Genomic DNA, 15748 nt, shown 5'->3' with positions numbered 1-15748 from the left:
ATTGAAAACTGCTGAAAGAAAAAAACTGCCAACCAAAAATACTCTAGGTGACAAAGTTGTCCTTCACAAGTAAAGGAGAGAGAGATTTTGCCAGACAAACAAAAGCTGAAGGAGTTCATCACCGCCAGACCTGCTTTACGAGAAATGCTGAAATGAGTTCTTCAAGCTGAAATGAAAGGACACTAAGTAGTAACATGAAAACATATTAAAATATACAACACACTGGTATAGATTAAGTATATAGTCAAATTCAGAACACTCTAACAACAATAACATGGTGGTATATTAACCACTCAAACCTAGTATAAGATTAAAGAAAAAAGTATTGAAAGTAACTATATATATAATGCTTCTTTAACACATACACAATACAAAAAAGAGGTAAATTGTTACATCAAAAACATAATGGGAGAAATGAAAAGGGGAGAGTTTTCATATGTGATTGAAGTTAGATTGTTAGTGTAAAAGACTGTTTTATATATAATATTTTATGTAAGCCTCAAGGTAACAGCAAAGCAAAACTTACAGTAGATACACAAAAGATAAATGAAGGGAATCAAAGCATACCACTACAGAAATCCGTCAGTTCACAAAAGAAAGCAGCAAGAGAGGAAGTAAAGAACAAGGGAACTATGAAACAGCCAGAAAACAATAAGATGGCATTAGTAAGTCTTTACTTATCAACAATTACTCTTAATGTAAATAAATTAAACTCTCCTAACAAAAGACATAGAGTGGCTGGATGGATTTAAAAAAAAAGCAAGCCTTAACTGTATGATGCCTACAAGAGACTCACTTCAGCTTTAAGGACACACAGAGGCTTAAAGAGAAGGGATGGAAAAGGTATTCCATGAGAATGGAAACCAAAAGAGAGTGGGGGAGCTATACTTACAAAAGACAAAACAGACTTTAACTCAAAAACTATCAAAGATACAAAGTCATTATATAATGATAAAGAGTCAATTCATCAAGAGGATATAACAATCATAAATATAGATGCACCCAACATAGAAGCACCCAAATATGTTAAGCAAATACTAACAGATCTGAAGGGAGAAGTAGACAACAGTACAATAATAGTAGGGGACTTCAATAGCCTATTTTCACCAATGGATAGATCATCCAAACAGAAAATCATTAAGGAAATAATGGACTCGAACTACACTTTAGACCAAATGGACCTAACAGACATATACAGAACATTCCATCCAACAGTAGCAGAATACGCAGTCTTCTTAAGTGCAAACGAAACACTGTCCAGTATTGATCATATGTTAGGTCACAAAACAAATCCTAATAAATATAAGATTGAAATCATATCAAGTATATCTTTTCCAACCACAACAGAATGAAACTAGAAATCAAAAAGAGGAGGAAAACTGGAATTCCTACAAATATGTGGAAATTAAACAACACACTCCTAAACAACCAATGGGTCAAAGAAGAAATCAAAATCAAAAAAGATATTGAGACAAATGAAAATGTCACCACATACCAAAACTTATGAAATACAGCAAACACAGTTCTAAGAGGGAAGTTTATAGCCATAAATCCCTACGTTAAGAAAAAAGAAAGATCTCAAAAAAGCTTCCTAACTTACCCCCCAAGAAAAAGAAAAAGAAAAACTCAGCCCAAAGTTAGCAGAAGGAATAATAAAAATTACAGCAGAAATAAATGAAATAGAGTCCAGGAGACTAGAGAAAAGATCAGTGAAACTAAGACTTGGTTTTTACATAGATAAATAAAACTGACAAACCTTTAGCTAGACAAAGAAAAAAGATGACAAATTAATAAAATTATAAATGAAAGAGGAGACATTACAACTGATATCACAGAAATACAAAGTATCATAAGAGACTACTATAAACAATTATATGCCAACAAATTAGATAACTTAGAAGAAATGTATAGCGGCCGGCCCAGTGGCGCTGCGGTTAAGTTCGCACGTTCTGCTTCTTGTCTGCCCGGGGTTTGCCGGTTCGGATCCTGGGTGTGGACATGGCACCGCTTGGCAAAAGCCATGCTGTGGTAGGCGTCCCACGTATAAAGTAGAGGAGGATGGGCATGGATGTTGGCTCAGGGCCAGTCTTCCTCAGCAAAAACAGGAGGATTGGCAGTAGTTAGCTCAGGGTTAATCTTCCTCAAAAAACAAAAAGAAGAAGAAATGTATAAATTCCTGGGAACATACAACTAATGAAGACTGACTCTTAAATAAATAGGAAATCTGCACAGATCAATAACAAGTAAGGAGATTGAATCAATAACCTAAAACCTCCTAACAAAGAAAAGCTCAGATTGTTTCACTGGTGAATTCTACCAAATATTTAAAGAATAATTAATACCAAGCCTTCTCAAACTAGTCCAAAAAATTAAAGAGGAGAGAACACTCCCAAACTCATTTTACAAGAACAGTATTACCAAAAGCCTGTTTTACCAGATAAGGAAACTACAAGAAAAGAACCTACAGGCCAATGTCTCTGATCAAAATAGACACAAAAATTCTCAAAAACATTTAGCAAACTGAATTCAACAGCCCATTAAGAGGATCATACTCTATGATCAAGAGGGATTTACCCCTGGGGTGTAAGGATGTTTCAACATATGCAAATCAATAAATGTGATACATCACAAAATACATTGAAAGATAAAAATCATATAATCATCTCAATAGATTCAGAAAAAGCATTTGAAAAATATAACATCCTTTCATGATAAAAACTCTCAACAAATTGGATAGAAGGAATATACCTCAACATAATAAAGTAACAAAGCCTGTATATGACAAGCCCACAGCTAACATCGAACTCAATGATGAAAGGTTGAAAGCTTTTCCTCTAACATCAGGAACAAGACAAGGATGCCCACTCTTACCAGTCCTATTCAATATAGTACTGGAAGTCCTGTCCAGAGCAATCAGGCAAGAGAAAGAAAGAAAAAGTATCCAAATTAGAAAGGAAGAAGTAAAACTGTGTCTGTTTGCAGATTTTGTGATCTTAGTCATAGAAAAATCCTAAAGACTCCACCAAAAAACTGTTGGAACTGATCAACAAATTCAGTAGAGTTGCAGGATGCAAAATCAACATATAGATCAGTTGCATTTATAAACACTAACAATGAACTATCTGAAAAAGAAATAAAGAAAACAATCCCATTCACAATAGTATGAAAAACAATAAAATACTTAGGAACAAATTTAACCAAGAGGGTAAAAGATCTGTGCACTGAAAATTGAAAGACATTGATGAAAGAAATTGAAGAAGACACAAATAAATGGAAAGACATCCTGTGTTCATGGTTTGGAAAAATTAATAATTAATACTGTTAAAATGTCCACACCACATAAAGCCATCTATAGATTCAATGTAATCTCTACAAAATTTCAATGGCATTTTTCACAGAAATAGAACAAACAATCCTATAATTTGCATGGAACCACAGAAGACTCCGATAATTCCAAAGCAATCCTGGAAAGAATAACAAAGCTAGAGGCATCATATTTCCTGATTTCAAAACTATGTTACAAAGCTATAGTAATCAAAATAGTATGATACTGGCATAAATACAGATACATGGAACACAACTGAGAGCCCAGAAATAAACCCATACTTACACTGTTAAATAATATTTGACAAAGGAGCCCTGAATACTGAGTGGAGAAAAGACAGTCTCTTCAATAAAAGGTGCTGGGAAAATTGGATATTCACATGTAAAAAAAAAATGAAACTAGACCCTTATCTTACCCACATGCAAAAATTAAGTCAAAATAGATTAAAGACTTAAGTGTAAGACCTGAAAACATAAAACTCCTAGAAGGAAACATAAAGAAAAAGCTCATTGACATGGGCCCTGACAATGATTTTCTGGTTATGAGACCTAGAGCACAAGCAGCAAAATAAAAAATAAACAAGCTGGGGGGTCAGCCTGATGGCGCAGCGGTTAAGTTCAAAAGTTCCACTTCAGTGGCCCGGGGTTCAGATCCCGGGTGTGGACCTATGCACTGCTTGTCAAGCCATACTGTGGCAGGTATCCCACATATAAAGTAGAGGAAGATAGGCACAGATGTTAGCTCAGAGCCAATCTTCCTCATCAAAAAGAGGAGGATTGGGGGCATATGTCAGCTCAGGGTTAATCCTCCTCAAAAATAAATAAATAAATAAAATAAAAAATAAACAAGTGAGACTATATCAAACTAAAACACTTCTGCACAGTAAAAGAAACTATCAACAAAATGAAAAGGCAAACTATGGAATGGGAGAAAATATTTGCAAACCACATATATGATAAGGGGTTAATATCCAAAATATATACAGAACTCATACAACTTAATAGCAAAAAAGCAAATAATCTAATTAAAAATGGAGAAAGGACCTGAATAAACATTTTTCCAAAGGAGATATTCAAATGGCCAACAGGTATATGAAAAGTTGCTCAATTTCATTAATTATCAGGGAAATGAAAATCAAAATCACAATGAGATATCATCTCAAACCTGATAGAGTGGCTATCATCAAAAAGACGTGATAAATGCTGGTGAGGATGTGGAGAAGGAACCCTTGTGTACTGTTGGTGGAAATGTACATGCGTGTAGCCACATGGAAGTTCCTCACAAAATTAAAAATAGAACTACCATATGACCAAGCAATTCCGCTTCTTGGTATATATCTGAAGGAAAAAAACCACTGTTGAAGAGATATCTGCACCCCGATGTCCACTGCAGCATTATTTACAATAGCCAACACATAGAAATAACCAAAGTGTCTACCAATGGATGAGTGGATAAAGAAAATGTAGAGGATAAAGAAAAAAAAAATATATATATATATTGTGTATATATATATATACACACTATTTATATATACACACACAACGGAATACTATTCAGCCATAAAAAGAAGGAAATCCTGCCATTTGTGACAACATGGAGGGACCTTTAGGGAATTATGCTAAGTGAGAAAGACAAACACTATATGTGCTTATATATATGTAGAATCTAAAAACAGATAAATTTATAAAAAAAGATATAAGATTTGTGGTTGTCGGGTGGGGGGAGGGATTAGGTGAAGATGGCCAAAAGGTACAAACTTCCAGTTCTAAATGAGTACTGGGGATGTAATGTGTACAACATGATGACCATAGTAAACAATATTGTGTGCTACATCTGAAAGTTGCTAAGAGAGAAGATTTTAAAAGTTCTCTTCGCAAGGAAAAAAATATTTTTGTAACTATATGAGGAGATGGATGTTGCCTAAACTTATTGTGGCATGATTTTGCAACATATACACATATCAAATCTTTATGCCGTACACCTTAAAATTACACAATGTTATATATGTCACTTACATCTCAATGAAACTGGAAAAAATAAAAATAAAAAACAAAATTAAAAACCAAGAAAATAAATTGGATTCTTATCTTAGACCACTCACAAAAGTTAACTGGATTAAAACTTTAAGTGTAAGATCTGAAACCATAAAACTTTCAGAAAGAAACTCCTTGACATTATTCTTGGCAACAATTTTTTGGATATGACACCAAAAATACAAGCAACAAAAGCAAAAATAAACAAGTGGGACTATATCAAACTAAAAAACTTCCTCAAAACAAAGGAAACAATCAACAAAATGAAAAGGCAACCTACAGAATGGGAGGAAATATTCAAACTATCTAACAAATAGTTAACATCCAAAATATATGAGGAACTCATAAAACTAAAGAAAAAAAACCTAAATTATCCATTAAAAAATGGGCAGAGGAACTGAAAAGACCTTTTTCCAAAGAAGACATACAAACAGGTACCTGAAAAGATGCTCAACATGGCTAATCATCAGGGAAACGCAAATCAAAAACACAATGAGATATCACCTCACATCTGTTAGAAACTGTTATCTAAAAGACAAGAGCTAAGTGCTGGTGAGGATGTGGAGAAAAGCGACCTCTTGTGCATTGTTGACAGGAGTGTAACTTGGTAAAGCTACTATGGAAAACAGTATGGAGATTCCCCCCAAAATTAAAAATACAACTACCATATGATCCAGCAATTCCACTTGTGGATATATACCCAAAGGAAATAAAAACAGGATATCAAAGAGATATCTGCACTCCTGTGTTCATTGCAGCATTATTCACAATAGCTAAGATATGGAAACAACGTAAAATATTTGTCAATGGGAGGAATGGATAAAGAAGATGTGTTATATATACAACGGAATACTAGTCAGCCATGAGCAAGAGGGAAATCCTGCTGTTTGATTGAAGATAAGACCAAATCCTCACAACTAGTAGGTTGTTCTCTGGCACCCTCATACACTTTTCTCCAAGGTATGTGTCTACTAAGTCTCAGCTCCTTCTGTTGGCAAACTTGTTGATACAGGATGTACTTGTTATTTTGATTAAATTATCAATTAAAGATTACCTAATGAAATCCTGGTGCGAAAAATAGTTATTTCTATGCAACTGTCACTGGAAGGAAGGGAAGAAGACTCTGACCCTCTCATTAAGAAGGAATCTTATAGCATGTGGCCAGTGTAACAGTGTTGAACTGTAAGAATGTCCTAGAACATACTCTTCAACTCATCATTATAACAGGGCTTAAGTTTCAACTAGAGAAATCAGATCTCAATGTCTGCCTAAACTCCGAGTCAGGTTCAATCTCGAGCCCTGTCTCTTGTCTTTGCAGGGTCAACAGCAAAGAGCTCTATATAGAGACCAAGGGCTCCCTGGACACCTATCACAAGTCCTTCTTACTTCCCCAAGAGTATCACTCCCTCTTGATTCCTGTGGTGACTGACAATGCCCACCCCGAGGAAGATGACAAAACCAGCACAGAACCTCTGACCACTCAGCATCTTGTTCTAGGAAGATTCAGACTATGACCTTGTGGAGCAGAATCCTTAGTGTCAGTGTTTGTCCACACATTCATAAGTGCTCATGTCGGATGACCTGTGTTATAGCCTAGAGTATGGGAGAGGAAGGCCCCAAGGAAGCCTAGTTCTCATTCTGACCTCATCCAGGAAAGGGAAGGACCTGCCATTGGTGCATCAAGCCCTATGGGTGGGTGAGGGAGCAGGGAGGAGATGCCTGCTCCTCAGTGGCATGGTCCCCCATAACCTCAGAGATAAGCTCCTAGCCACCTGTCTTAATGACAAAACCCAGAACCTGGGATGAGGACCAGCTTGAACACTGGGCCCATGTCAAAGGAGCCACAGTGTGTAGTGAACATCCTAACACCTGGGAAGAGAATGTCGTCAGGAATCAATAGGTCACTATATCCACAGGCAAGGGGAGCTCTATCTTCTGAGAATTCACGCTCAGCAGTGCCATCAGGTGACTGTGCAGGAGACAAGGAGTAGGATGGGTGTGAGTCAGCACCCCCAACAATGGACCCTAGAAGCAGAGGGAGTTCTGCCATTTATCTCCTGGGGTCCATGTTATGAAGAAACAAACTGCCCTTTATGTCACTCCACTGTGGTGGGGCTCTGGAGGCCAGGGTGCTCCACATGGCAGGGGTAGACATCTCCACCCTGGGGAATCATTTACAGCATTACTAAGATCCGGAAGGTCCAATCTCTGCTACCAATAAGGGGGAGGGGGTGGACACAAGGCTGGCTATTTGAATTCCATGTACATGATGTTTTTGAGAGAGGTGTGCATATTTCTCAGGCTTGACCAATCAGAATCTTTCCTAAATTTGTTAAAATTTTGGTAGGCACTCTAGAAACACACAACACACACACACACACACACACGCACATACACAGAAACAAAGATGAGGTAAGATGTGAGGATGAGGTAAGATGTGAGGGGATGAGAAAGAGAGATGCAGAAAATAGAGAGATGTGAAAAGAAACAGAGCGAGAAAGAGATGCAGATAAATAGTGACAAGTGTGCAGATAGAGAAAATGAGAGAGAGACAGAGGCAGAAATGCAATGAAAGAGCAAGAGACACAAGAGAGACAGAGATAGAGATGCAGACACAAAAACAGAGAGACACACCTGAAAGAAATATACAGGGACAAAGACAGACACAGAGAAAGAGGGAAAGACGCACAGACAGAAATGTAACAGAGAAAGAGAGAAAGGTGCACAGATAGAGATATAACAGAAAGAGAAGAGAGAGATAAAGACCTCATTGAATATCTGGATCTAATCACTTCTGAAATCAACTTGACCCCAGGCTTCCTTGTAATATGAACAAAGTAAATTTGCCTTGGGTTTCTATCATTTGGAACCAAAAGTAGTACTTTTATTGCTGGTTATACGTTTTCAAAAGTAAAAATTGACATTGATCAATGTGACTGGCCAAGATATATCTGAAATATCAGTTCGGTTCTCTGCAACACCAGGGGCCATTATATCTGTGCTCAGATAGTTTCACTATGCTTCCATTCACTGTACTCACCAAACTGGAAGAGAGGTCAGCACATGCTAAGGCCATTGCATTGAACATCAGTACTAAAGAGCCATGGAGGATGTGACATTGAATCGATTTTCTGTCTCCTCTGCTCACTCTTACCTGTCACCCACCTCTAGTCTCCTTTCAAGGAACAAAATATGTTCCTTTCATTCTGCAGTGGTTTTCTGCCCCCACCCAGTTAAGAAAGCCCAGGTAGGGGCCAGCCTGGTGGTGTAGTGGTTAAGTTCATGTGCTCCACTTCAGCAGCCTGGAGTTCACAGGTTCAGATTCCGGGCGTGGACCTACACACTGCTCATCAAGCCATGCTGTGGTGGTATCCCATGTACAAAAAATAGAGGAATATTGGCACAGATGTTAGCTCAGGGACAAGCTTCCTCAAGCAAGAAGAGGAAGATTAGCAACATATATTAGTTCAGGGCAAGCCTTCCTCACCGAAAAAAAAAAAGCTCAGGGTACAGATAACTCATAATCACGTTTAATTATGATAAAAGCTCTATAGTCAGGTAAGTTGTTTCCCGTAAGCTGTGAGACAAGTTGATTTCAGAAGTGATTAGATCCAGATATTCAATGAGGTCTTTATCTCTCTCTTCTCTTTCTGTTATATCTCTATCTGTGCACGTTTCTCTCTTTCTCTGTTATATTTCTATCTGTGCATCTTTCCCAATTTCTCTGTGTCTCTCTTTGTCCATTTGTTTCAATGTGCTTCTCTTATACAGTCTGTGGGGGGAGAATGGAAACAGAAAAACCCCTTGGGACCTGAGTAGACACTGCTGGCAGCAACTGCACAGGCAGAGGCTCTGGGGTCAGTGCAGGAAGCAGTGTCACAGTCAGATCCTCAAGGCTGGGGTTACAGGAGGTGAGCCGGAGACTGTGTCAGAGTCACTATAGGACTCTGATCTGAAAAGGGCACAGGCTGACACAGGCAGCTGGGAATTTTAGAAAGGACAGGCAGGCATTACAGAAGAGCAGACTCCAAGTTTCACAGAAAGACATCACTAAAGGTATGGCCCAGTGCTGGGGAGCAACCTAGGGAGCTTCCTACAGAAACTAGACAAACTTCTCCCCTAACCTTGATCCCTGTGGCAGGGAACAGGCCATGAACTGAGACCATTGTGCCCAGTACACTCACCCCAGCTCTTCCCTCTTTCACCTGTCCCGACACCCCACAGTGAATCCGAGCAGAAATAGTACCTGCTGGTGGAGACCCACGAGGTCCTATGAAACGAAGTTATACAGAGAAAGGTTTCATTACACAAACATCCAGTCCCTCAAATACCCCAAAGGGAAATGAAATATACAACTTCATTGGAAATTTATTTCCTCCTACCCATCGGGCACAAGGCCTTAACTGCCCTCAGCCAAAATCCCCCAAAATCAATGAAACTGTCACTAGAAGGAAGGGAAGCCAATGCTCTGACCCTCTTAAGGGAGGAAGCTTTCAGAAAAGAGCCAGTGTGACGATGAATTGGAAGGAAGTCCTAGAACACACTCTACCAGTCACCTCTGTGGTCAGGCTACCTTTCAACCAGTAAAATGAGGTTCCAATGTCTCCGCCCAGGTTGTTCCATCTCCTCCCACTGCCAGACCAGCCTCCTTCCTTTCCAGGTCAAGAGGAGGAGGTCTCCCTGAACAGCTAGAGGCAGAGGACCCCTGAGCAGAGGGTCTCAGTCACAGCTCATCTTCTCTGTTTCCCCACAGTGCCTTACCCTTCTGGCTCCTGTGATGGATGATGAGACTCAGCCCAAGGAAGATCAGCCCCAGCACGAAGCTCCCGATTCCACAGAGCATCTTGCTCTGGGCAGATTCAGAGTGTGTCCCTGGGGAGCAGAGCCTGAGTGTCAGGGCCTGCCCCACCCTTCACAGGGTCCCTTTGGGAAGCCTGAAGTCCAGTCTGAGATACAGGAGGTAGAGATGCCAGGGCAACCCAGTTCTCAATTCTGACCACTCCTAGGGGAGGAAGGGACCTGCCAATAAATCCTTGGACATAGTGGGTGGATGAGAGAGTGGGAGGATCTCTGCTCCTCAGGACACGTTCATAAACTTAGACCCTAAGATCCCAGGCACCAACTATAATAAAAGTCAATCCTTCAGAGCTATCAGGGCTGGTTTCTGGGGCCATGATGTGTAGGGTGATCTCTCTATTATCAAGAAAGACAATAAGATCAGAATTCCTCTGATGCTCCTGCCATGGGACAAGAGGCACTCTAGTCTATTGTGATTTCCAGCTCTGTAGTGACATCGAGGATAAGGGATGAGATGGGAGGGGCCAATGGAAGCTCTGCCTTCTGTCTTGTGGAGCCCACATTGAAAGGAAACAAATTTTTGTTACTTACGCCACTCCACTGTGATAGGGCTCTGGGGGCTGGGGTGCTCCACGTGGCAGGTGTAGACATCTCCTTGCTGGGGGGTCATTTCCAGCATCACAAGGATCTGGAAGGTCCAGTCTCCGTTCCTAATAAGGGGGGTTGACACAATACCGGCTCTCTCCTCCTGGTCATTCCGGAACCACCGAACTTTGATCTGGCCCGGATAGAAATCTGTCACCGAGCAGACCAGCAGGTTGTGGTGGTTTAGAACCTCTGTCCTGGATGGGGAGATGGTCACTCTGGGTTCCACTGAAGGGAGGAAAAGACATAGTGAGATGTGAGACCACACGGCAAGTCTCCGCATGGGGAGAGTCATCCTTGGTACCAGAGTAGAGATCCCTGGACTCCAAGTCTTGGGTTATGATTTGAGCATGGCCACTTTATTAACTTCAATAAACGCATTAGTTAGTCTACTTTCAGGGTCTCAAGAGATAACAGTAATCATCCTATGGTAGTTATTCTGTTGATACTAACTGATAAAAATAAACCACTTTAAAATTATAAATTGTTTTGTTACAGAGGCTAGTATTCAAAAAATTTATAAAAGTAAAAATAATAAACCAGGACATCCTTTCCCTCACTTCTATTGAAGTTGATCACCAGGATTAGCTCTAGTGACTCATGCAAGGACAGTGACACTGTTTTCTGTTAGTCCCCGTGCTCCTCACAGTAGAGAAAATACAGCAGCTTTGACTCTCTCCTGGCCGGGAGTCCATCAACACTAGTCATGGCCTCACAAAAGGTAACATGGACTGAGCATTAAGAATGTATAGACATTTCTACGTCCAACGAAGTAGGACAGCAGTGACCATCACATCCTTCCTACAAAGCAGTGCTTCTCAAAAAGGCTATATCCCATAATTCTCAGCCTGTAATACTAATAAACTTTGAGAGCAAGAGCACTTCTTACCAGTTGCAGATCAACAAAGCATCCCTCTCAGCTTTTAGCCTAACATTTGCTCAAATGCCATTCTGTGATGAATTCCCACAAAAAAATGTATATTATTAAATACATGAACTTCCATCTCTGCATCATATTTGCCACTTATATTTTATTCATTCGTTGATTCACTTATTCATTCATTCAACAAACATAAACTTGACAAGCACTGGGAATCCAAATATAAACAACAGATCATAGTCCCTGCCCTTACAGAACTTGTAATTTAGTAACAGAGACAAAAAAAAATGAATATTATTTCAAAAGTGTGTGATTTTTGAAGGAAAAGAAAGGGAAATTTGAAAACAAATAGCTCCTGCCTCGATTCCTGTATCTTCTCAGATTGCTACTCATGGTTAAATACCACACACCTCTCCCTACCTATTTTACACATCTTCTCCTTTACCTGTCCAGCCATTTCACTGCATCTCCCTTATTCCCTTAGTGAGAAACTATGTTTTATTTATTTATTTATGTTTTATTTATTTGATGATATATTATGTTCTCTCATTTTCTTTTTTTTTTATATACTTTTCTTTTAACATTAGAGTTTAATTACTAGCTGGCTTCCCTACTCCATCCCTTTGTTATTAAGAATTACTTTCTTGTTCTGAAATCAGACATTATTATCACGTATGTTCTCTGTAGAAAATATTCTGAGACTCTTGCAGAGGTGGGCCTGGGTTAATGAGAATGTAATGTAAACATGAAAGTATAACTGGGACTTGCCGAGGTCAGTGGGCAGTCTTGGCACCCCAGTTAAATGGCACTCGTGAGCCATCACCAGGAAGGAATCATGTCTTCAGCCCAAACTTTAACTCTTGTTCAGGTTCTCATTTCTGGAGTCAGACTGAAATCATGGTCAGCCATATGGATTTATAAAATCTGTTCATCTTAAACAGATTGGGAATAAAAATAGAGGGCACAAATTCAAGAAAAGAATGTTAGAATAATTTTTATGAAAAAGAACTGAAATAGCAAAAATATAAGTACTTGGTGGCCCTACCATCTGGGTCAGAAGGCAAGAGAGTGTAAAATCAGCTAAAAGTTACGTGAACGTGCATAGGTAACACCAGAGTCAGGCTAGGGATTAATCCGTGAATTTTTCAATCCCCTGACAATATCACTTCGCCCTACCAACATTGAAAATACGCCAGAAGAGTCTCCTATTGCTGCTTCTGGTCATAATAGGCTTTAACGAGGCTTTCCTCCCATTAGACTCTATATACAGGTAATAAAGAACATAATGACTATTGCGTATTTTGGGGAGACTTCAGGACCTGGTGGGTAACTGTGGACTGATCACTTAAAGTGTTTATTATGTACCACTATTAGCATATTATTAAAGTGGTGACGCTAATCCCTAACACACAAGTAGTTGTGAAATTAAACGGCAAAATATAGACCGTGTTTGGTCAGCTAATTGTCTAGAAATAGATGCTCATTAAATGAGTATGATTAACTTTCAAAATGTCTATCTCTGAAGTGAATGGTGATGCTGGGGGGAGGGGGGCTGCAGACGTCGGTCCCCGAGTTGCCCTCGGTCCCCGCCCCTCCGCCGCGGGACCCGCCCCCTCCCTGTCCCCTCCGTGGGCCCCCTACCGCCCTCCCAGCTCCGAGACTCGGCCGCCGCTGAGAGTGGCCCCGCGGAGGGCGGGCGGCCGGCGCTCACCTCGGCGCTGTAAGGTCGTGAGGGCCTCCACCTGGTAGTTGTGTCTGCACACCGTGTCCAGCTCGGCCCGCTTCTGCTCCAGGACGTCCTTCTGTCCGTTCCAGTCCTCGGCAATGTGCCGCCCCAGCTCGGTCACTGCCTGGAACTCCCCCACGTCGCTGTCGAAGCGCACGAACTCCTCCCGGTTGTAGATGAGTCTGGTCACGAGCCGCACCCGCTCCGTCCCGTTGGTGAAGTAGCACTGGCCCTTAAGCTGGAACACGAAATCCTCTGCAAGGGATCACAGCCCTGCCGTCAGTCCGGCCTCAGCCCCACAGCCCAACGCAGCAGCCGCTCTGCTGGCCGGCGTTCTGGGTCGCAGCCGGTTGGATCGGATAAACCTAAAACCAGGCTGTCACCTTGGGGTCCCGCCCCACCCGGCCTCGCGCCTCCGGCTTTGAACCCAGGATGCTCAGGCAGCTCTTCCGCAGGCCTTCCCGCCCCGCTCTGAGGGCTTCCAGAATTGCCTTCATATGAGAGAAGGAAAGGAAAGCCCCGGGACCTGTGAACTGAGTAAAGAGGGCAATAGGGTTATTTTACACCAGTCCCTGTACTTAGAGGAATCAGGACGTTCTCTCGTGAAATCCCATTTTCCGTAGAACTCCTGGGGGCCTCAGAGACAAACAAGTGTCCGCGTAATCACAAGAGTTCAAGAGAATGACAAGAAAGGTCAAGAATGAAGCTTGTCCTAGTCCTGACAGGTAGATTCTCTTGTTCTTGGATAAAGGGCCTCCCTTCCCATGCCGGGTTTACTCTGAGTTTCTGCCACCCCCATCCCACCGCAGTGTGAGGCTCTCTGACTCCTGTGTGGTTAGAAGAGAGGATACCTCCTGTGTCCTAGAAAAGAACATTTGATTCATGGAAAGAGCACAGGCTTTCAAATTAGATAAATTAGACTCCAGTTAAACCGTGCCAATTACCAGCTCCGGCAGGTTACTTAACAGAGTATCTATACGGTAAGTATAATTGTACAAAAGGGAGTCATAATACCTACACATGAGTGTTAGGAAGATTGAGAATCCACATGAAGATATTAATCTGTGTCTGAAATGAATGGTTTCTCAATATGTATTACTTTCCTTCTTTACATTCTACTTTCTGCTAAATTTAGTCCACCTTTAACTCAAGTCTCTGAATCCCACTCAAGTTACTATTTGACCATAAATCAGTGAAACTTGAAGACTCCCTGTCTGTGATCACCCTGTCAGCTTCACTCAAATACCCAGAGTTTGCCTCCACGAGCCCTCCACTCAGAGTCAGGAGTGTAGAGTTCTTTCCCTAAATATGAGACTACGGAGACCATTGCTGCCCTACATTTTCCCAACCCAGAGTCCCATCATATTTAGTCCAGACTCTGAAATGACAAATCCTGCTGCATCTTCTTTGGAGAAATTCATATCTTCAAAAATAACCCCATGCTCACTTTGTCCTGGCACTGGTGGTAGATGCAGGCTTTGTCTCCTTCCCAGCTTCAGCTTGTGAGATGGGGATTGTCCTCACCTCGACATTAGGAGGAGGAAATGAGAATGTAACATACCTCTCTTCCCCATAGAAAGACTGTATTCTGAGATCACAGATTCCCCCACACCCCAGCCCAAGGCTCATTCAGAACCTGTTCCCCAGGGTGGTGGCTCTGGAGAGCAGCTGCCCTGCACTCACGTGGAGAGTCTCTGCCCTCAGCCACCGGGGTGCTCAGCACCACCAGCATCGCCATCATAGCTGCTGTCCAAAGGCCCCTGGGGATCTGCGGAGCCATCTTCCCAGACATAATTGGGAACAAAGGAAGAAGTAATGGTAGGCAACACAGCTCGCACCTGGTGGCTCTAATGTACCTACTTCAGAGAATAAAAAACCTGTGAAGCTTCCATGAAGGATAGAATTGGAGAGGCCCTAGGAAAGGAACCAATGAGCACTGGAGCTGAAGGACCTCAGCTGTCTCTGGGCAGACATTTTTTATGAACGTTCTCAGTCCACTGCCTGGCACTGTGTCTTCATCACATTGCACTGGATGAACATTTAAGGCGAAGATTTTCTCTCAGTTATAGATCTGAAGATTGAATGCCTTGAGGGTTTAAAGAACCGAAAGAAAAATGATTCAAGAGTTGACATCTTTGTGATATTTTGTTAAAACCTATAGTTCTTATACTTGGAAGTTTTAGTAGGGGAAAATAAGTGGAGATCATATCTCAGGGAAAGGAAAATTATTGTCACAGGGATGTTCACTTCTGTTATCTTAGACACTCGGAGGAGCCTTAAGTTATGGTGGGAGGAACGGAGCTCTTAGAAGGAAATGATTTTCAGCTGCAGTTCCGCCATTA

General features: G+C 41.2%; 1 protein-coding gene across 4 annotated transcripts; it reads right to left on the bottom strand.

Annotated features, from left to right (window-relative positions):
- Positions 1-2103: 2103 nt before the first annotated feature.
- Positions 2104-15245, bottom strand: LOC124227259 (HLA class II histocompatibility antigen, DQ beta 1 chain-like). 4 transcript variants are annotated; one of them, XM_046641110.1, is made up of 6 exons: positions 15090-15245; positions 13392-13661; positions 10747-11028; positions 10120-10230; positions 9605-9628; positions 2113-2136 (listed from the first exon to the last, which is right to left on the bottom strand). In XM_046641110.1, the coding sequence occupies exons 1-6, from the start codon at positions 15196-15198 to the stop codon at positions 2132-2134; spliced, it is 801 nt and encodes a 266-aa protein (XP_046497066.1). In that variant the 5' UTR covers positions 15199-15245; the 3' UTR covers positions 2113-2131. The 4 variants fall into 4 exon arrangements, with proteins under 4 accessions (XP_046497068.1, XP_046497067.1, XP_046497066.1 ...); XM_046641108.1 differs by lacking the exon at positions 2113-2136 and adding an exon at positions 9053-9130 and having other exon boundaries at positions 9543-9628; XM_046641112.1 differs by lacking the exon at positions 9605-9628 and having other exon boundaries at positions 2104-2136.
- Positions 15246-15748: the final 503 nt, after the last annotated feature.

This window comes from Equus quagga, chromosome 15, assembly GCF_021613505.1.
Source record: "Equus quagga isolate Etosha38 chromosome 15, UCLA_HA_Equagga_1.0, whole genome shotgun sequence".
Lineage (NCBI taxonomy): Eukaryota > Metazoa > Chordata > Mammalia > Perissodactyla > Equidae > Equus > Equus quagga.
This window is presented reverse-complemented; position numbering and strand designations above follow the sequence as displayed.

What these genes read in the sequence shown, in the direction of transcription:
- LOC124227259 (XM_046641108.1), bottom strand. Translation starts at nt 15,198, where the DNA reads ATGTCTGGGAAGATGGCTCCGCAGATCCCCAGGGGCCTTTGGACAGCA. An exon ending in TGAGGGCAGAGACTCTCCAC is followed by an intron (nt 13,662 to 15,089) that starts GTGAGTGCAGGG and finishes GATCCCTTGCAG; the next exon opens with AGGATTTCGTGTTCCAGCTT. An exon ending in CCATCACAGGAGCCAGAAGG is followed by an intron (nt 9,629 to 10,119) that starts GTAAGGCACTGT and finishes TTCGTTTCATAG; the next exon opens with GACCTCGTGGGTCTCCACCA.